This window comes from Scomber scombrus, chromosome 15 (genome assembly GCF_963691925.1).
Source record: "Scomber scombrus chromosome 15, fScoSco1.1, whole genome shotgun sequence".
Taxonomy (NCBI): domain Eukaryota; kingdom Metazoa; phylum Chordata; class Actinopteri; order Scombriformes; family Scombridae; genus Scomber; species Scomber scombrus.
In genome coordinates, this window is record NC_084984.1 from 27,606,475 (window position 1) to 27,629,093 (window position 22,619).

Genomic DNA, 22,619 nt, shown 5'->3' on the forward strand with positions numbered 1-22,619 from the left:
CTCAAAAGATGACATAATATTTGGTTTAATTTAAAAAAAAAATAAAAAATAAAAAAAAAACTTATACACACAAATAGAATGAAAAAAATGTCTCCCCAATTTAGTTTTCTTCAGAAATGAATTCAAATTATACACAAAATCTTTAAAACGTGTCAAAGGATCTAAAGCACAGAAATTGTACAATATAATGGTGTAATCTTCCCAATGATTTAGAAAAGCTGAATTAATACTGTATTCACTTTGTATGTTATATTATTCATTTTTCCTTTATCTATTCTATTTCATGCTAATTATTTATATTTTAGTATTATTACTGAATGATTTATCTTAAAATCCTTTTTGTTTAAGATCTTCTTGGTGTTCCCTCTGATGCTGATAATCTCACAGCGTCAGTTAAAATTGGCATGTTTGTTATTGTTGTTATTGTACATGTATCTCTGTACAATAAAATCCGCAACCAGGGATATTATCCTTTAAATTATTCCATCTGAATGATTATATTGGGAATTCAGACCCTTTTTTGAGTATACAAACTAATAATAAATGTATAAGAGGAGTAATCCAGAGGGGCATGGATAATAAACATGCTTCTGTATTTATTTCTAATAACAGCTGTATATTGGTATAGAATGGGAAAAATGTTTAGTTTTATATGAGGTGTGAGAGGTGTCTTTAAAAATGTTGCACAAGTGTTATTCACTTTTTTATTCTTTATTTATTGTCACCATTTCATTTTATGCATCTTGTGCATGTAATATAAGATACATAGTGACGTAATTAAGTGTGTCACCCAGTGATACAACATTATAGCAGTTAATTAATATAGCAATCAGTTAAAGTAAATCAATAACAATATTTTCAGTACAGATTCTAAGCTAGAAATTGATTGTTACATTTTTTTTTGCAAATGCCTGTGCAAAAAATGAATGCTCTTATTCTTAAATTCCATATACACATGCTAGCATATTTGCAAAACAGAAACCCAACCCTACTGTCTTCATGCAACTAGAGCCATATGTGATGAATTTGATTAGTAAATTATTTTATTTTATTTATAATGTTTGATTTATTGATAATGATCTATGCACTACCTCCAGCATATATTGCTTTGTTACTGTTTTTGGAATCATAAACCTATAAAAAGTTCCATCTACAGAGAAAAACTCATTATCACTTTGTAATAAGTCATCTTTTATGAAAGGTTTGTAAGTGATAATGATTGGCTTTACTTAGAATCAGAGCTTGGTTGACAGTTTCAATGGACTACTGTATGTTGGGAAACCCTAGACATAGTGGCCTCCATCACATCTATTCCAAATTCCCTGTTAATCCATGCCTCTGGATCAAAGATGTCATCACTCAATTCAAAAGAGAATTTCAGAAAGCTAAACGTAGGTGAGAAAAGTCAAAATTGCAAGTTTACCATCTTAACAGGATTGTTTCAGGCCTCTCAAAAGATCTCAAAATTATCTTTTTTTCTGAAACATTTTTGAAAAAGAAGTTACCACACAACTGAGAATCTGGAGGCCAACTCTCTAAAGTCTCTTAGATCAACTTGTAATGTTTTTTTTTATGAAAAGTGCTATAAAAATAAATGTTGACTTAGGCAACTTACTTATTAGAAAGTGTAAAATCCAAAAGTATTGATTATAATGGATTACCAAAATGTATAACTGCATTATTACCAAATAGAATAGATGCAGTAAACTATTAATATAGTAATGACTTCTGAGGGAGTGCTACCAAATACTTGAAGTTGAATTCCATCACAAGTGAATATAACACCAAGGTGGATGCACTGTCACAATACTTATCTGTAAAAGAACAAAGGTGCATTTGCTGCAGACCTTCATTAGTGCCCAGAATGACCATTAACTTGCTCTCATTTACTACTTTATCATATCTGCTACAATGGGCTTCAATGTGTTCAATTATTATTCCCCCTAATGTTGCAAAAGTTATAACCATTTGCATTTTAAACATGACATCAAACCATCCTTGTTAAAACATTTTCCCTCATCTTCCCGTCAGATGGGAGAAGATGCTCTGCTGCAGAACTCACTTCCTGAAAAGACACAAAGTATATGAACATGATTTTAGTGTGTGTGTAATACTATTATGCATAAGTCATCGCAGTTTGTGGGGTAATATATACTTCTTATTTCTATAGGGGTGTTCTGGCTACAGATGCCCCCCTAATGTCTAGTAAATTTAGATTTGAGGTATTTACATACTTTGTAATTCACATCTTATCAAGCACATTTGATTTGATTTCTTTGAGTGAAATAACATCTTTTTTTGAAAGTTATTTAAAGTTATTTTAAATTGGCAATTTGAATGAGGTTTAGCTTTAAAGGGTTTCCATGTTTCTATGTCTATCTGTTGAAGACAGTTCAATGACTAAATTATTGTCAATTGTTATATTCTTCACTAATCACATTTATTATCTGAAAGCTAATTGTACTTATCTTACGTTTTTCTAACAGCAATTAAGCTAGTAGCATGGTGAGTTGATGTTATGTCCTTTCATTAAAACATGACGTCATGTCTTTTTCCTGGAATCTGGGTAGTTGTGTCTTTTATTCATTTTTACACAACAAAAATCTGACTACATTAAAAAACATGGCCACTAGGGGGCATCTGGACCCAGAAGTAAAACTTTGACATTTTTATTATGATCATAAAAAACAATTCTATATTTGGCTCCAAACTATTGAATGATTGAACTGTCAACATGTTTTTCTGTGTTTGTTAATAACACACAGATCCTTTAATAACCAATGAGGAAAAGTTACTTTAAGATCTGTTAACTAAACAGAAGAAAGCAAGGTGGGTATTTATAAATGACAGTTTTTACTAAATATAGTGCACATATATTTATATATCTCAGTTTATCAGTTTACAAAAGATGACTCGTGTATTTCAAGTAATCTGTGAGCTAAGCAGGACAATGTTAAAAACATTTTTACAACTGCTCCCAGCCTCCCCTAATTTACACGTTTGTGTCTTTTTTATGAATGTGTCAATATCTTTTATTTACCACAGCATCACTGATGGAGGTTGGGGAGGGGGTGGTGGGGCAGTGTGTGATGACAAAGATGATGATGAAGATGAGGCACAGGGGGATGAGAGAAGTAGACTCTCGCGATAGTAGCTATCAGAGTGGCTCCTGTAAAGATGGCAGGCAGCAGCATCCGAGGCCGGCGGAGCAGCCGGATGAGAGGTGAGCACCATTTTTTTCACTCTTCACTTGACAGCAGTCTGAGCATGACTTCAAATACATGAATTATCATCAGCAGCGAGATCGTGTCCAGCTTGTCATCAGCTGACCTTATTTATAACTTTGAGTTTGTGCTGACAGGTCGGACTGACAGCGGGGAGGAACACGTCCCGCTGGATCTGTCCAGAGGTAGGTGCCAAATCTGTCACCCTCACATGAAGCCTCAGCCACAGGTAGCAGTGCTGTCGCTCTCTCTCTCTCTGCTGTTCTTACCGGTGGTGTGTCATTGTGTTTTCTGTGTAGGGACATTTTCTTGGATGATGTCATACTCTAACTTGGTGTTAAATGCTTTGGCTTTTACGCGCATGTTTAGTTTGTGTCTGTGCCAAATGCACAAAGTCATCACTGTCAAGCTGCCAAGTACTCCAGCTCCAGTCAGAACTTACAAACATGTACTGACTCTTTCAATACCAAAAAAATAATCAACCTTGTATTGCTATTAATAAACGCTGCTAGCATTGATGAAAGAAAAAAGCAAATAAAGTTTACAAAAGAGAAAAGAACATCATCACTAGTCTCTTTTAAAGTGGTAAACTGACTGATCCTGCACCTTAAAATAAAGCCAGGTATTGAAAAGTACATACATTTATTTTATTCATTTTTAACTGGCAGATATATTTGAGATCACTCTTGTTAACTTCATGCAGCTTCCAATAAAGGAAATTGCAAAGGGAGGATGAGCAGTAGAGTGGTGTTGACATCACAATATGTACTGAACATCATGCACCTGACACTGGATCCTTTTAGTATTAAATGAAAGAATGTAGTTACAGCTTAAACATATTGGGGAATTGATGCCAAGCATGATCAAATGAATAAATGATGCTGCCAGAAAACGAATGAACTCATTGTTCATGCTGTTAACGTTGCTTCTTGGTGCAGTCATCCTCAGCTCGTGACCTCCCAGGCAGGACTTATGTGAGGTGAAAAGTGGGAGAAGGCTGATGGAATACTGTCCAGAAATGAACTGATTTGAAAGGTTTTGGTTTTAAAGCAATGCAGAGATTTAGATCATTATATTATGAAATTAGATGTACATGACATAGATTTAAATGGGTGAATTAATAGATATTTTGTGGGATAATGATTAGAAATATAAACGTTTACATGCTTTGTGTTGGCTGTAGCATTCATTAGAGAGGTGGGTTGCACTGGGGAAATGCAGACTCTTAATATCAGTAATGTACTGGCTTTGGGCCTGCTTAGTGTTATTTGTTACAGTCTTATTACTGTACAGGAGGCCAGATGTCAGATTTGTGATGTAGATCCACATTAAGAAATAATGTGGATGACATTACAGTTTTTAGATTTCAGCATCCAGTTTAATATTATTTAGCTTTATCCTTTTGTTTATATTCTTTCTTTCTTTTTTTATCTTGTAATTCCGCTATTCATATGTCACTATGAATCACTTTGATATATAGGCTGGATTCTGATTAATAATAATGACATAATGTGGTATGACAGAACTATGGTGTGTTACATGACAGAAGGCACGTTATAAAAGTATCCTTCTCCTCTTCATGTCAGAATAGACATATTGTTTTATGTGCTATACAGCAAATATTGATTGATTTGAAACTACAGTTATACAGTTTAAACCAAACAAAACATGCTGCTTTCTAGAAAACCCACTGACAGTATCATTGAAGTAATTACTTTGCTTAATGGGACACAGATTGAAAGATTATCCTTTAATAAATACCTTAGTTTCTACATGGATGGCAAGCTTTACTTCAGAAAACATATTGATTAAAAGTCTTTCAGTCTTTAAAAGCAAAACTTTTATAAAAATAAGGACGTTGAGTGGTAGTAGTTGGCAGTGAGCATTCAACAGCACTGTATCTTAGTTAATACAAAAAGCTCTCCTTGTCAAACTTCCTGGGTACCTGACATGTCTTATTCATGTTTGTTCAATTTCACACTGCACTAGATCCCAAGACTATTTGGTCCTTGAAAATCAGTGTGTGAGTGCTGAAATTGGGAACGTGGCTTTTAAATATTAAGCTCCATACTAGTGGAACTAGCAGAAGATAGTAAAATTAGACAGATGCCTTTTAATCATTTTACATCTCTTTTAGCTTTTATTGCCTTATTGTGTTTCATATTATGTGTTTTGTTGGCTTTTTTATATTGCCTTTATTTTTTCTTATATTTTATATTGCTAATTGTGTATGTGTTCACTTTGACTTAGATTATTGTTTCTTACATGTTATATTTGTATTGTAATCAAATCGTTCTTGGGAAAGAGAGCTTGTTCTCAATGGGTTAGACTGTGTAAATAGAGGTTTAAATGAAAATGAATGAATAACAGTTTTATTGTGCAGTAGCTGATTGTTCCAGTGGTGGACTGTTCCACACCAGAGAGAAAACTGTAGACCCCTTTTATACCTGACAGTGTACAATGGTAGTTGTTGTTCCAGTTTAATGTGTTTAACAAGTGTTTAAATACAAATGTATTTTTATCGTCTGAAAGCTTCTTTTTTTTCATTTTCCCATTAAGATGTTTTGTCTGTATGTAATGTAGTGTGTGTAGTAAAAATGTGTGACTTTGAACTAAAAGCCATGCTCTTCTTCACTGATGTCAGATCCTGCAGAGAACCTTCGTGAAATCCTTCAAAATGTTGCAAAGCAGCAAGGAGTCTCCAATATGTGCAAGCTCGGTCACCTGAACAACTTCGTAAAGGTTTGTTGAAATAACACTAAAAGGATAAAGCACCACTTGCAAATTCTGAGGGTGGAGACAATGAAAAGATCGTAGCGAACTTTGGCGTCATTCAAAAAGGGTTTGTACCCTTGTGAGCATGAATATGATCAGTTATCGTTATGTGATACCTTGTATTGTAGTTTAAGGGTGGAGCTAAGAGAAAGCTAAAGGCAAGACATTCTGACTATAATTTAAAGATACCCTAAGTTTCTTTTTTTATAGGTGAATCCCCATTTTATTTATCTCATGCCAAGAAAACAGCAATGTGCCAGCAAAATAAAGGAAGAAGACGATGTAAACAATACTTTGGCTTTGCAAATGTTTTATGAGGAAGGAAATGTATTGACATTTATTTTGTTAGGCCTTGAGGATTCACACAATGTGTTTTGGTGAGTAACACTCAATGTAAACACAAAATAGACACAAATAGACTAAGCAAATTTCAATCTGGTTGAAACACCTTTACTCCAATGTCAAGGGAATAATTTCATCTGGAAATGTCTCCTCCACTTTTCAAAATCCAGTTTTACAGTTTGGCTTAACTTTACCCACTAGCAGGTGTTTTATGAGCTGTCTATGCCCTGGGTTTAGCCTGTCAGGCTTCACGTGGTAAGGATATTATATTTATATACTACCAAACAGCAACAACATACCTACACCCTCGACCAAAGTGTCAATGACCAACTGATATTGTCATCCTTTGGTGACGCTGGCAGGGCAAAGTATCAATGAACAGGCTCTGAGTGCATACTGTAGGTGGCTTGTATTCACCAAAGTTATCTTTTCCTTTCTCCCATAGCTTCTCTGCAGTGTGGGCCACTCAGAGGAGAAGCTTGGCTTTACATATGACGAAATAAGTATTTGGTGAGTATTTAGATATGTAAGCCTTGCTGAAGCTCATAGCTCACAGCTCATTAGATGGACTTCCTTGATTGTGATGAAAAGTTTAAGAGTTCTTAATCCATGTTTTCCATGATTTTCCCCTCCCAAGTCTTCGATTAGCATTGTTGAACGAGGCTAAGGAAGTACGTGCAGCCGGGTTACGAGCTTTGCGTTACCTTATCAGAGACAGCACCATTCTAGAGAAGGTACTTCGTCACCAAGTGGACTATTTGATTGCAAGGTGAGTGAAATATTAGCTTTGAAAGACAAATGTCCAAACAATGTTGTCTTGCTGAGACTTCCTAAAGCCCTTTACATTGTATGATTTTGGGATGTCTGCTTAGAAATGAGACCACTTTAAGAGAGATGTGGTGAAATCTTTGGTCGTCTCACAATGAGACACATGTTGGAGCTTTAGTTACCAAAGACAGCCTATGGCAAAATACTGACATTGACGGAACTTTAGTACCAAACTCTCACAATGTGACTGTTACTGCAACCCATGTCTAGAAACCAACCAATCAGAACCTGATATGAAACACTGAATACACTGGACCGTGGGACATTTCCTAAGTGACATATTTGTCACTTGTATAAAGTTAAGGGGATGAACAAATGCGTGCTTCTTATTTCCATGTATAGACATTTGTGTGATTTTGCTGTAGATGTAGAACGAGCTGTCGATTTGCCTCTGGTCTCATACTTTTTTCAGTTTTTCATCATAGCGGTACAATTCCCTATGCAATCATCGCACAATATTACAGCCTTAAATTGATATTGTGCAGTCTGACACAGATTGCAGTTTATAGGTTTAATGAGTGGTTGTCTTCAAATAGTGTAACATTATTTTTGTCATTCTCCTTTACTTAACCTGTCCTCTTGATTCCATCCTAGGTGCATAGACATACAGCAAAGCAATGAGGTTGAGAGAACACAGGCTCTCAGACTGGCACGCAAGGTGAGATCTGTTGTCAATGAATGCTCTTCCTATCAGCTCTGTAAGGGTTTTCACATAGTTGGATGGCTGCTACTGTATATAGGTCCACCCATCAATGATCTGCCTTCTGTCTGACCTGATGTCAGATCTAGCTATATGCTGATGATACTGTGATCTATGAACATGGTTGTACAAACTTACAAATGCAATGAGCAGTAATAAAGCAGGTTGAAATCGACCACACTTTCAGTGAAATGTAGCTAAAATGTAAGAATATTCTTTGCAAAAAAGGCTCCTAATCATATCAGGGCAAAAGCTACTAGTTTTGTCGTAGCTGGGTCTGTGAATCAATTCTAAACTGTCATTAAGAGTTCACATGAAAAAGAATTTACCAAAGGTTGGTTGATTAATATTACAAATCCACATCAAAACCAATAGAGGGTTGATATTAACGTTCTTTTAAAATTGTAGTTGCAGCTCTCTTTTATGAAATGATCCATCACATCTGTTATATTTCAGATGTATCTGTGTGTAATGTCTCAAGTACTGTCAAGTGCTGTCTGTATATACTGCTACATATGTATACTGCAATGTTTACACTGTAAATTATTCTTGTTTCAATGGACACTTCAATTCTAACATCTATGGTCAATCATGCATTTTATTACCGTAACAAATAGTGTGGTATGGTTATGATTATGTTTACATCTCTAGTCTCTATTTTAATTTAATTTATTCTTATTTATTTGTATGTTTGAGTTAGTTATTTAATGTTTGTGACTTATTGTACTGTCAATGAAAAATAAGAGTTGGCAAGATGAGCAATTTAAAAACTAGTTTTAAAAGCAGCATAAGGTTTGTTAAAATGTACATTTAGTATTTTTGTTGCTTTTATATCATTTGAAATGACATTTGCACCATTTTTTTTTTACCAAAAGTAAGACTGAATGCTCCTGAACATGTCAAATGGTGTAACCACAAAAGAATGATAAATATTCAATATTTTATCACCTACAGTGTATTTAAGTGGACTTATTCAAAACATACTTAATTTAAAAACATTTAAAAAATGTTTAGTGATTGACATGATTCCCCTGATTTAATGTAATATTTAGAACAATTGTATTCCATTACCTTTATTTAATATAAAAAGTTATAATGTAAGATCATGCCAAACTAGTTGATATGGTGTTTTATTGAGAATTTAGTGTTGAATTAAGTTGAATGGTTTTTTTTTACGGTTACACCACTTAGACATTTTTGCCATAATCCTCTAATATATTCTCTCACAATAGATTTGATGCTGGGTCCACAAAAAAAGAATGTGTACAAGTTATTCATACGTTTATTTTCACATTTTAACCCTTTAAATTTGACTAAACCACATGGACACAAAAAAACCTCACTGACCCATATATTTTAGTATTGAACTGCATTTGTTTATTTTTACTCACCTATATCACTCTTTTTATAATTTGATTTATATCAAGTAGCTGCTATAACCTCCTCCACCTCAAACATTTATTATACAAAGAACAAACAGTTAGTTATCAGACGCTTCATAAGAGCAGATTGTATGACTTCCATCTGAAGAAGTGTCTTCTGTCTGTCAACAGCTTTTTTCTACAGTGTCAAAAAATAGTATTTTCTACCAGTGCACATCAGAGAACTCACTTACTGTGCTTAGTGTTCTTTGTCTGGCAAGTCAAAGCTGTGGTTTATTAATAATCAAACATGTCAATATTAGGATACGGCCGAAGACAAAAATATCTCAGCCTGGCAAATGCGATGTCCTTGTCTCACGTTGTAAGCAAGTGTGTGGAAAGATAAGATAAGATATGATACATTTATTGATCCCACAGTGGGGAAAATTCATTGCTACAGCAGCTCAGAAAATAGTGATATAGAAAAATAAACAAATGTATACAACAATAACATTTAAAACTAAATAAATGGACCCTAAAATGCAATTATAACATGTATATATATATGTGTGTATATATATATATATATATATACACATACTACAATAAAATTAAAAACTAAATGTCTTTGTAGTGGTGCAGTCAGTAAGTCACATTCTCTGTTAATGCAAGAGTCCCTGGTGTGAGTCCCAGGGTGTCTGATTCAAACTTGCCTTCCATGTGGCAATTTATGCATATGGAATATTTCCAAACTCCTCTGAAGGTCATTTCATGATTGAACTCATTTATAATATGAATTTTATAAGATATGTTGTTTTATACTATTTTTTAGTGTCCCTTTTTAATATCTGGACAAGGGACAGCAGATGTAATTTCTAATTCTGGCTCTAATAAACTAATAAGAGTACAAAAAACCTAGTCATACTGTGTGTTTGTGCTGTGTCTTGATACAGATGATCACTGTGAATGCACTGCTTTTCCCTTCCTCTGTCACCAACTCCCTCATCGCCGTGGGCAACGACGGACTGCATGAACAAGATCGTATGGTGCGGGCCTGCATTGCCATAATCTGTGAGCTCTGTGAGTAAAAACAAAGTGCACGCACACAATCACACACACAATCACACACACAATCACACACACACACACACAAACACACACACAGGCTCTGACGTCAGCAGTGTAACAGTGTTGGCAGAACTCTGTGTGGCCCCTTTATTCTGCAGCCTTGAAGAACCCTGTTGTGGTGGCACAGCGGGGCGGTCTCAGCACCATTCTGAAGAGCGTGACCGACTGTCAGCTGAGTCGCATCAATGAAGCTCTCATCACCACCATCCTGCACCTCCTCAACCACCCTCACACAAGGCAGTACATTCGCTCGGACGTTGAGCTCGAGGTATCTCTAACTGTCTAAATCTCTAACTCCTAAAATGTGAGCGATGTTATTTAAAAACACACATCTGTCTTTTCTCAGCAAATCCTGGCCCCGTACACCGATTTCCACTACAGACACTCTCCTAACATAGCAGAGGGGCAGCTCAGGTGAGTCCACAGAGGCTGCTGAAGCATAGCACATAAACCATGTTGGATGGGGTCATATTAAAACATTTGTATGTGTGTTTGTGTCTCCAGGGAGGACAGAGAGGCTCGATTCATGGCCAGTAAAATGTCTATAGTTGCTTCTTTTCGCTCCTGGTCAGGTAAGTGGTTGAATTTACAGTCAGTTTCGTATGTACTGTATACAACAAAGTCACCTCTTTACATCACGTGGCACTAAGAAGACCTTCTCCTTACTCCACGTTGTCCTCATCTCTGAACGCCTCATTAACTCTCCATTGTTTATAGAATGACACACAGTATGTAGAGTTATTGAGAAGGTGTGTTTCTCTGTCTAACCTCACCCTCTGGGCCCGTTCACCTTGCAGGCATCATTAACCTCTGCAAGTCAGGCAACTCTGGAATCCAGTCTCTTATTGGCTTACTCTGTATACCAAATATGGAAGTGCGGGTAGGTGTTCAGTATAATGTAACAGAGCCATGTGTTTGTTTTGTGGAAGGACACAACCTTCACCCACCAGCTAAAGGCATTAGCTTCTTCATGAGCTTCTTCGTAAATACAGGCATTAATGCATCAGTCTAAGTATGACACATGAAGTGGGCCGTAGTGGGAGTGGGAGGTACTGGGAGCATTTGTATGATGTGCTATGAAACTATGAGACTAGACAGGGATCAGTTCACCAAAGTTATATAAATAAAAATCTTCCTTAGTGGCTTGCAGATAGTTTAGTCCAGGTGTTGAGGTCTCTCCCAGATACTTGTGCTTCACCCCAATACAATATAGGTGAACTGAATGTTGTTTGTTGTGTTCAAACATTAAAAAAATGACAGCCACATCTCTTTCTAGAATTAGTGCCCATGTAATTCTGAATAAAATACAGACCGGTCAGTGTGTACAGTTTGTATTAGAACAACTTTCTACTGAAGAAATAGTCCAGATTTAGGGACTATTTTATTCCCTTCTTAAAGTAGATTACACACTGCAGTAAGCTATACAGTTGGCCACTTAATCAAAATGTATTCGGGCACTTCTAGTCTGGTTCAAAGATCATTGAGAAGTCTAATGCCTGTCTAATTTGTTGATTAGTTGTAAGAAACGATTATGCGGCATTACATTTTTGATTCAAATAAAAGAAGCCACTTCTAAGTAAGGAACATTTATAAATCATGAAAATGAGTAAACATTACAATAGAGTTTGGTATTAAGCAGTAAATGGCCATGAGCTGGTGTACAGCAAATCAGCGTAATGAAATACTCTGCTGTAATTATAAACTATAAGTATAGAGTAATTCATTTTCAGTCAGTCAGTTAAATTATTCTTATTATTATTGAATTGAATACAGGATGACTGCATAGTTAGAAGTCAGTCAGATAAATAGTATCTATTACAGCTTTTAAAAGCTGGTGTAAAACCCTTTTACTTCATCAAAAAAGGTGTTATGTATTTTATGTATTAGAGTTGATACTGTTTGTATAATGAATAATACTCAGGAGAACTAGGTCTGCATGTGTCAACTTCCATTTAAGCCTGTGCTGCAGCAGAGGCACAGCAGTATGTTGATATGGAGCGTGCTATATCCACTATGCATACTGATCAATCAATTAATCAATCAATTAATCACACTTTATTTATATAGCAGCTTTCATACAGGTTAATGTAGTTCAAAGTGCTTTACAGTTGGCTGACAAGTGAATAATAAGACAGAACACATGTAGAACAAGAACAACACAAAGAAAAGGAATAAAAAATGATGAATGAAAAAAAAACAAAGAACAAATTATGAAGAAAAAAAAAAACTGATTTTTGTTTTTATCCTTATGCCTAACACTTTATTTGTGATACATGCTATTTATAGTTTGTTTTATTTTATTTTATTTCATTTCATTTTGTTTTTATGCATTTTTGTCTTTTTTCTTGGCCTTGTGTATATTTGCAATATAACTGAACAATTCCTTTTTTTAAAGGATAAATACAATCAAATGAAACACTTTTAACCTGCTGAAATCAAGTCTTTTCTTCCACAGAAAGCTTTGTTAGAGGTGTTGTATGACATCTTCCTGCTAACCATACCTGTAGCAACTGCAGACTTCAATGAAGCACTTATTAGTGTAGGTGGGTATATACATGATGACATCACCTTCATTAACTTCTTTCTTGAAATCCTGAATTCAAATATGAAGCTTAGTTGAAACCGTTTCACCTTTAGATCCCAGTAAATTTCAAGAGAGCTGGAGGTTGTCTGATGGATTTGTGGCCTCTGAGGCTAAAACGCTTCTCCCACATCGCTCGTGCTCGAGGTAAGAATGTAGTCGGTCGTATTTTTGCCAAATGTGCTGAAGACGGGTGAGATTTTCCGATTTCAACTGTTTGTATCTTATTCTGCTCCAGACCGGATCTGATGGACAACTACCAAGCTCTGGTGCTTTCTGCCTTCATCAAGAGTGGATTACTAGAGGTACGATCATGTCTGTGCGTTGATCAGCCTGTCAGTGTTTGTATCACACTCTATCTGTCCTTGGCAGGGTCTTGTTGAGGTGATAACAAGCAGTGATGACGCCATATCCATACGTGCCACCATCTTGGTGGGAGAACTCCTCCATATGGTACCCCCTCCTCTCTCTCTCCTCTTGTGTTCCATTTACAGACAGAATACATATCAGAACTCATGTTATTTTTGTGTGTAAACCTGATTTTGCCCACACAGGCCAACACCATCCTCCCTCACAGTCACAGCCACCACCTGCACTGTTTACCCAGCCTCATGAACATGGCGGCCTCCTTTGACATCGCTCCGGGGCAGAGACTGTGAGTACTTCCTCCCAGGCGTGCTAATGTTGCAACAGGTTTAGCAAAGAGGAAAACTTAATGTCAAGAGAATTCACACTTCTTTTTTTTTTTCAGACGGGCGAGTGCTGCAGTCAACCACCTGAAGTGCTTTCACGAGAAGAAGAAGCGAGGACCCAAACCTCACAGTCTCTTCTTGGACCACATCCTCAGCACATCAGGAGAATCGCATTACTCCCGAGAACAGCACTTTAAACCCCAGAGAGACATTTTCCTTGTCAAGGTACACAGATGACATATTCCTGTTGTGTATCAAGCTGTCCCACTACACACTCGACCAGGACTCTGTTGTTTTCCTGCTAAACTCAAGGAGAGTATCTGGAAATCTTCATACATGGGTTTTAAAAGAAAAATATGAGTACTGATAGGAGGGAATTGTATGTTTATTGGAGATGTTTGAGGACATGTGTTGGGGGGTAAACATCATGACCGCAAACAGAGGAGATAGTTGTTTCTGTACCAGGTATCAGGTTCATGTCATGTGATCTATTTTGCCATATGCAAGTGCTGTCAAACAGACCATGACAAGTTCTCAGTGATTCATTGTGCAAGAGGCTAACTGTATTTTCTGCGTGTGTGTGTGTGTGTGTGTGTGTGTGTGTGTGTGTAAAGAATCTTCACTCTTCACCAGCTTTCACAAATTTGACAACAGTGTAATAGTACACACTTAAAAAAAGAAAAAACAGAAACACATGATGTTAACCCTCACATAATGTTCATATTCTGAGTCATAATTAGCCTCTACACCAATTTTAATTCATAAATTCCTCATCAGTCATTAATAAATGTTTGATTAATCTTTCACAATCAATATTTTATTGCCCAGAAAAACATCATATAGAATATGATGAATATGAAGAAGATGACATTTTTGAAATTTATTATAAATACATGTAAACATTTGTACATTTGCATATATAAAAATGTGTATCAGCTGCACACAATTTAAAAAAAGTATGCATTTTATTTCCATTTTTGTATACTGTGGGTCATATTAGGAAAAGACTGGCTAAAAGAAATGTTTTATGTTGTTTTTACATCTCTCTAATGTAACAAAAAGAAAAGAAAAAGAACAGTATGTAAGGGTTAACACTGAAGTAACATACAAATACAGGAAACACATCTAAATGCAGAGACACACTGCAAATAGTTTTCTTTATTTTCAGGGCTTGCTGTATTTGGTTATGTTTTCTGTGTTTATTGTGCTGCTCATATTTGTTAATGATGAGCCCATATTCATCTCTGCGAATTGAAAGTATTCTCAAATCATGTATAATAACTGTTGAGACATTCAAACCCACAAAAGAGTCAAAAAAAGTCAAATCATCTCAGACTCAACGAGCACATTTCCTGTTTCTGAAACAACTTTTCCCCCACTGCAATACGGACCCTGAACTCCTCACGCCAAACCCGCCCACTGTTCTCTGAGCCAATGAGCTGTAACTGTTGTGTTGTTTTGTTCATTTTAAGGTGATAGATGACGTGAATTGTGGCCCTGTGTTTGCTAAAATAGACTTTTTGGAAAAAGTTTTAATCGAGACCAGGGAGGAACCATATGTCAACATTATTTTTTTTATTTTGTTTTTACAGTGAAAAAAGCAAAAAAGTAAAGTAATATCTCCCCAATAACTCTGTGTAGCATTAACTACTAAGTGTAACTAAAGCCAGCTGTGTTCATCCTGTAGGAGAATGAAGACACTCTAATGACAAACATAAGAGATTGCCACATCCTCAACCATGAGGGCCACCTGGACTGGAACTGGTGCCTTATTGGAACCATTTTAAAGGTAAAACACATTCAGGTCTCATACCAGAAACAAGCCTGTAATGCATTTTTGATCTTGTTGGCCAGGTTGGTTATTTCATTCTGTCTAAACTTTTCCACAGTTATCCAGCTAGTATTGATGTGGAATACAAGGTGCTTTTAATGATTTTAACTTCTAATTTGTGTTTTATTTTTGTCTTTAGTCCCAAAATGTTGGTCTGCGTAGCAATAAGGATGAACTAACACATAAGTAAGTATGGCACATGTCCTCATCTTATCTGACATTTGATTTTCGGCAAGTCACATAGCTTGCTTGTATGTTGTTGTTGTGTGTGTATGTGCATGTGTGTGTGTGTGTGTGTGTGTGTGTGTGTGTGTGGTTTATGTTTCCGGGCAGGTTTGTGAAGAAGCTGCTTTTCTTCTACAAGCCCAGCAGTAAGCTGTATGGCAGTCTGGAGCTGGAGCATCCCAAGGCCAGACAGCTCACTGTGGTTGGCTCTCAGTTCATAGAGTTCCTCCTGGCATCTGAGGAGGTGAGAGGGAACAGCATGTTGTAAGAAGTAGCATTTAATATTTGCGGGTGTCTGGACTTATAGTGGAAATGTCTCTCATCTCATCTTCTTGCCGCTTTATCCGGGGTCGGTCGCGAGGGGAGCAGCCTAAGCTGGGTAGTGGAAATGTTCCAGTTTTAAAACAAGGTTCATAGCTCTGAATTTTGAGGATAGCTGGTTTGGTTCCTCTTTAACGCAGTCGATTTGTATTCAGTCTGTGGGAGTAGACGCTGTTTAAACATTGCTGATGTAGGTGAGTGGCTGCTTTTGGATGGGAAACCTACATTGCCAAGAACAAATAAGCATAACTCTCCAGGTTCACATTAAGTGTTTTTTTTTCTTAGAATTACATGTATAACACAAGAAATAGCACTATTGAAACAGGTTTCAATCAGGTTCAGCAGGAGCCTAATGAAACACGTTGTAATCCATTGCTTGCTCACTAGGGTCCATCTGCTGCTCTGGTTTTGATCTCAAATTTTTATTCTTTTTTTGTGAGACTCTCATGAGTTCCCCAATAATCAATCACAGAGGCTCCCTATTACAGTTTTTTGATTTTGCAGATCTTCTTCTTGTCATTAGTTTTGTTTAACTCCTACAGCATGTTCTGTAATATTCTCCTGTCGTTACATACTGGTGTCCAAGTCCCGACCCGCTGAGTCCATTCAGGCCGAGCTTAGTATCTCTCAGACTCGCGTCGGACTCAGGCTCTTTTTACTTCTCTCCTTTCATTATTCCCATATGTGGAAAACACATAGGCCACTGTATGAAATACTGTTATACTGATTACATTATAAATATTATACATACACATGTACACGTGCATGCATTACATGTGACTGTCGACCATGCAGAGCATCAGGGGAAAATATAAGCGCTGTTCTTCAGTTTCTGTAAAGTTACATCATAGGAAAGTAGGCCGTAAATCTTTATCTGCTAATTTGCTGTTGGATTACATAGCTTGGCTGTATTCTCTACTACATGCTTATACTTCTTTGTAATGGACAGTCAGTATGAATATTTGTGGGCATGATTATTGGTAGCACTGGTAGTTGTGTTTAAAGCCTATAATAAGTTGCCTCTACATGTTTCTACGACAACATTGATTAAATATGTGTGGATGACAGGGTATTTTCATGTTTGTATGTATCATAGGAAGTGTGTGACAGAAAGATCTTGAAGTTATATTGGTCTTGGTCTCAGGTTGGGTTTAAAAATTGCAGACTCTAGGGAGCCCCCTGGTGGTCACGTAGTTAGAGTGCATGCCACATAATCGCAGCGTCTCTGGTTCAAATCCGGTCATTTCTCTCTCTCTCTCTCTCTCTCTCTCTCTCTCTCTCTCTCTCTCTCTCTCTCTCTCTCTCTCTCTCTCTCTCTCTCTCTCTCTCTCTCTCTCTCTCTCTCTCCCTATTTCCTGTTGGCAATTCTGCCAGTTACTATCTGAATAAAGCAAAGAAGCCCAAGATAAATCTTAAAAAATAAAAAATTGCATACTTTGTTGGAATGGGACAGGACTGGAGGAGGGTTATCTTTTAAAAAAATGATTATTAATATTTTTGACAGTCAGTAAAACACACATAACATCATCATCATCATCATCATACAAAAATGCAAACATACATAAAGTTCACTGTCCTCTTTTAAATGAAAACATATATTAAAAGAACATCAAAAACAAGAAAACTGATTTTTTAAAATCCATTTGACCTATGAGTTGACCAATCAGTTGCATCTGTTAGATCGGATGCCCCTTATGTAATCAGACATCACCTCTATTAATGTCAAAAAAGAGCCCCAGACTTGATTGAAAATATCTTCTTTCCCATTACTTTATAAATGACCCGTTCAAATGTCATCACTTGTCATTAGTTCGATCCATTCCTAAAAACCACATAGACTGAACGACTTCCACTGTCTCAATATTATTCTACGTCATGTTGTAGTTGCCAAACGTACCCATAACCTCTGTCTTCCAGTCAGAATGTGTCGCCTGGTAACAGACCCTGAATACATAGAGCTAGGGAGATGTAATTTAGGAGAGTAATAACTGCTTCCCACAGGAAGATGAACAGGAAAAGGTTTATCTTACAAAAGAAAGTTGGTCTCATGGTTTCTAAACTGCTGTCCTTGCAGTTTTAATTCACTGCAAATTCAGTCCATACAGTTTGGGTTTTCTTTTAGCATATAACAAAGAGACAATGTGAAACAATATTACAAACTTGCTTTACATTAAACTGAAACCGACAGAATTTCACCAGCAGAACTTGCTTCACCAAGGAATCAGTGTTTGAGTAAATGCCCATCCCCATCACCCATCTCCTAATCCACTTGTCTTTGGTGGTCTGTTAGGATGGTCAGGCGTACCTGGAGGACCTGGTGAAGGACATCGTCCAGTGTCTGTTCTCCTCTGCTCCACCCAAACCTAACTGCAGTGTGCAGGGCAGGGGTCTGCTAACCACACTCAGCCAGCACTACTTCATCTTCCTGGGCATCCTGTCAGCTCACCCACACAGTGTCAAGATACTAGAGAAGTGCAGTGTCTTTCAGTGGTGAGCATCTACTGTAAAGCTCATTTTGAATGCGTGTTAGCAGATAGGTTTTAGGCAGTACGGTGTCTATAAAAAGGGTAAAAGGCCTTGGACCAGGCACTTCAATAGCATTCTTATTTTACTTTCACTACGCTTGTTTTTTAACCCTTACATACTGTTATTTATGTGAAAAAAGACATTCACATTAACTATCTTATGGCCCAGGAGAACGTTTTATAGAATATGAAGAATACAACATGTTTTAATGCTGATTTTGATTTTTTTGTAATAAACACATTCATTTTGTACATTTTCCTCAACAAAAATGTGCACCAGCTGCACAGAAAATAAAAAATATGCACATTTTGTTTCCATTCTTGTATACTGTGGGTCACATTAGGAAAAGTCTGTCTAAAAGAAATGTGTATATGGTGTTTTTACAGCTATCAAATGTAAAAATGGGTCAAATTTGACCGTGAACAGTATGTAAAGGTTAACATTTACTCATTCAGATCTTAATACTCGGTTCATTTCCTTTGTCACTGTCATTATGTCTGTCATCACCTTCTCCTTTGCGTTCTCTTCTCCCAGCTTGTTGAACCTGTGTACTCTGAAGAATCAGGAGCTGCTGCTGAAGCTGACAGTCTCCACGCTGGACTACAGTCGAGACGGTTTGGCTCGAGTCATCCTGTCAAAAATCCTCACCGCTGCCACTGATGTAAGATTTAAACACAGCTCTCTGACAGCATTTAACCAGAGAAGCACTGACGGTTTGTGTGGTATATAAATCAATTATGATCAGAGGGCCCTGGTAGCTGAGTGGTTACAGTGCAGTTACAGTACCATATATCTGCAACACCCCTGGTTTGAATCTAGCAAGGGACCTTTGTTGCATGTCATACCCACTTCTATCTCTCCCCTGGTTACCTGTCAGTCATTGTCTTACTAATAAAAGCAAAAACACCCCCCCTAAAAGAAAAATGAATCACTAATGATCATCTACTTGCTGTCAGTGAGACTATTAAAGCCCACCTTTACTCAAATGTGTGCTTTACTTCTTATTCCTTCAGTTGGATGTTGTTCTCCTTTCTGTGCAGAATGATGTATATGCAAAGCTAGTTTTCACATTCATCTGCCAAAGGAGGAAAGTTCATTTGCAGCAGATCTTTAATTTTTATTTCTATTGTCCTTTTTACCCAATAAAGTTGTAACTCTATCAACATAACTCTATTCACCCAGAGATGTTTTTTTTTAGCTGTATGAACTTCTCATCTGTGTCTAATCATGTCGACATAGTCCTGCAGGTTGTATGCCACTAAGCACCTGCGGGTTCTTCTGCGCGCCAACGTGGAGTTCTTCAGTAACTGGGGCATTGAGCTACTGGTCACTCAGCTTCATGACCGCAATAAGACCATTTCCAAAGAGGCACTGGACATCCTGGATGAAGCCTGTGAAGACCAGGTGAGGGAGCAGACCGAACAATAAGCACGAAGCATGAAACAGTGAGTTTTATTAACGTGGCTTGTAATCAGACGACCTCAAAATGTGTTCAGGCCAACCTTCATGCACTGATAGAGATGAAACCCGCTCTCACGCACCTGGGGGACAAAGGTGTGCTACTGCTGCTCAGGTAAAAAAAAATATCCACCACTCTCTGACTGTGACATCATTGTTAAGACAAAACAGCTCTCACCTTTTGTCTCTGTTGTCACCAGGTTTTTATCCATCCCAAAAGGCTTCTCCTACCTCAGTGACAGAGGATATGTCACTAAACAGATGGAGAAATGGCAGACGGTACAGTTCAACCAGCATACATCCATCGCTTTGTTTGTTTCTGGTTTTTTTGCAAAATCTGAAATTTGCTGCTCCATGTTTGTGTGTGTGGCTCTGCAGGAGTATAACCTGAAGTACGTGGACATGATAGAGGAGCAGCTCAATGAAGCTCTCACCACGTACCGCAAACCTGTGAATGGAGACAACTACGTACGCCGCAGCAACCAAAGGTCACTCACCTACACACTGCTTACCGTGTTTCATATTGTACTTTCTCACCTAGCAGAGTGTAAACACATCATTTCTGATATGCATTTAAGCTGAGATCCCCCTCTCTGTATCAACATGCAGCGAAAACTCCACTGTCCTCCCTGATCACACAACCATGTGAAGCAGGTTTCTCCTTCATGTCAGCCACAAAAACAAGATGATATAAAAAAAAAAAAAAACCTTCCTATCATGGCCAGATCTACCATACGTTCAATCTGGGTACGATATTTGGGTTTATAATAATTAGGAAGCCTCGTATGTCCGAAACAAAATATGGAGTTACAAGGTTTCTACCCGACAGCAGCGTTATCCAATCAGAATAATATAAAAGTTGTTTGGGGAGCATGAGCTTCTGTGCCCAGGGGTCCCAGGAGGTTCTAATACAGCCTCGCTTCCTATTGCAATTTTCCTTCATGTATTGACAATATATCATTCTATATATTTATGTAGGAATGGCCCAAATCATTACCAAGTTGTATTTTCTTTTATTTATGAAGCTGTGGAATAATAAAGTTCTTCATTGGACATTCACACTCAATATAAACATGCTGTATTCCATACATATTTCAAATGAGGAAAGGACTGAACAATCTTTTTTTTTCTCTTCCTTTTTTTAACTTTATATATAAAATTATGTTTTTTTTAGAGGAATTCATTTTCAGGTGCAGATAAAAAGAAATCATTATGGTACCATAACAGAACTTTTTGCTTGGGTGTGGTACGCAGGTTACAGAGGCCAAATGTTTATCTTCCTGTGCACCTCTACAGCCAACTGGTTCATGATAAGACTGGCTGCCAGCTGCTTGAAGCTCAGGTAAGAACATCTGTCTTGCATTCACAGATTTCGATGTTGCTGAACAGGTGACACAAATACACTGTAAATTCTAGATCTTGGTTATAACTTGTGCAATACTTTTCCAGACTTAGGGTGAGGGTTAGATTATGATTATGGAGCATTTAGAAAGATATCATTGGATCTCATGAAGGAAAATTTTGGTATTCTTATACAAACTTCTCTAACTTTTTTTGTGAATCTTGTTTGTATGAGTGTTCAAAAAACTCTTTTACTGCACAAACTTGTCATAAATTGTTAGTTTTAACCTGATGAATGTCACCCGCTCATACGGAGGTGCAGGTACATGAGATTTGACCATTATCTTCCATCATCAATGCCTCCAAACTTCTATACAAGGCAGCCATGATGCACATCACATTGATATGTTGAATTTTATATTACACTTTATTTGAATTTTTTGGTTATATATTATAATAACCAATTGAAGAACAGAGTGAAATTGCTCTCCAGTTTTCACACATTTTCAGAATGAGTTTTAGTTGTACATTCCAATCAACCTGTTTAATATCAGGATTCAAAATTAATCAAGATTGCAAAAATGATTACTTTAGTTTTTGCTTAAATACTTTTGATCAAAGGGAAACTTTGTCAATTTTCAACCAGCATTGTTTCATCACAGTGTGGATAGGATATGCAACTTCCCTCCATGTTGCCTGCACCCAGAGCTCCTCGCTCACTTGCCAGCAAAATTCCACTAGGTGATGCAAAACATGTCCTATGGTGACCTTTTTCTGTTTCCTGTTTCTGCATTGTCAAGTGTGGTGCCTTCAAGGACAATAAAAAGTGGGTTTCGCAAAACACTCCCACCTACCACATTACACTAACGACAGGGACAAGCCAACACTAAAATATCATGCTATCATACTAAATACTTTAAAATATAATTATATTTTATTTGAATTATTATATTAAGCCTCAGTAAAGAGATATATCAGTGCACTAACTTATCTTTGCTGCTAATCTGGCCATAAACCTACCATCAGTAGAGTCAGTCAGTTTGATTGGACGACGCGTGTCCCAATGCATTCTCAAGTTCTGGTAGGGTTCCCCCCCTTACCTCTAGTCAAAAGGCACCACTTTCCAGAATAACTGCAAATTTCTTCTACACAGGTGATCTAGTTTTCAGAAATCATGGTGATTTTTTCCTTTAAGAGTAAACATTCTTTTGTCAGATTCTAATCACATCCAGGATGGTTTAGGAAGGAAAGATCAAAGACGCTGTTCCTAAATGTGGTGCTTATTT

At 37.0% G+C, this 22,619-nt stretch overlaps 1 protein-coding gene across 1 annotated transcript in view; it reads left to right on the forward strand.

Moving 5' to 3' along the window:
- Nucleotides 1-3,099: 3,099 nt before the first annotated feature.
- LOC133994971 (rapamycin-insensitive companion of mTOR-like) overlaps nt 3,100-22,619 on the forward strand; it is a 30,829-nt gene continuing 11,309 nt past the window's right edge. Inside the window, exons 1-27 of the mRNA XM_062434214.1 lie at nt 3,100-3,223; nt 3,362-3,409; nt 5,869-5,966; nt 6,787-6,851; nt 6,979-7,110; nt 7,764-7,827; nt 10,184-10,310; nt 10,457-10,626; nt 10,705-10,772; nt 10,863-10,930; nt 11,156-11,238; nt 12,814-12,901; nt 12,996-13,086; nt 13,178-13,244; nt 13,312-13,392; nt 13,494-13,594; nt 13,691-13,856; nt 15,319-15,420; nt 15,602-15,648; nt 15,796-15,931; nt 18,299-18,498; nt 19,069-19,195; nt 19,774-19,938; nt 20,031-20,107; nt 20,193-20,271; nt 20,371-20,480; nt 21,247-21,334. Coding sequence (XP_062290198.1) covers nt 3,178-3,223; nt 3,362-3,409; nt 5,869-5,966; nt 6,787-6,851; nt 6,979-7,110; nt 7,764-7,827; nt 10,184-10,310; nt 10,457-10,626; nt 10,705-10,772; nt 10,863-10,930; nt 11,156-11,238; nt 12,814-12,901; nt 12,996-13,086; nt 13,178-13,244; nt 13,312-13,392; nt 13,494-13,594; nt 13,691-13,856; nt 15,319-15,420; nt 15,602-15,648; nt 15,796-15,931; nt 18,299-18,498; nt 19,069-19,195; nt 19,774-19,938; nt 20,031-20,107; nt 20,193-20,271; nt 20,371-20,480; nt 21,247-21,334 — 2,694 coding nt within the window. The 5' untranslated portion in view covers nt 3,100-3,177. The remainder of the gene's footprint in view (nt 3,224-3,361; nt 3,410-5,868; nt 5,967-6,786; nt 6,852-6,978; nt 7,111-7,763; nt 7,828-10,183; nt 10,311-10,456; nt 10,627-10,704; nt 10,773-10,862; nt 10,931-11,155; nt 11,239-12,813; nt 12,902-12,995; nt 13,087-13,177; nt 13,245-13,311; nt 13,393-13,493; nt 13,595-13,690; nt 13,857-15,318; nt 15,421-15,601; nt 15,649-15,795; nt 15,932-18,298; nt 18,499-19,068; nt 19,196-19,773; nt 19,939-20,030; nt 20,108-20,192; nt 20,272-20,370; nt 20,481-21,246; nt 21,335-22,619) is intronic.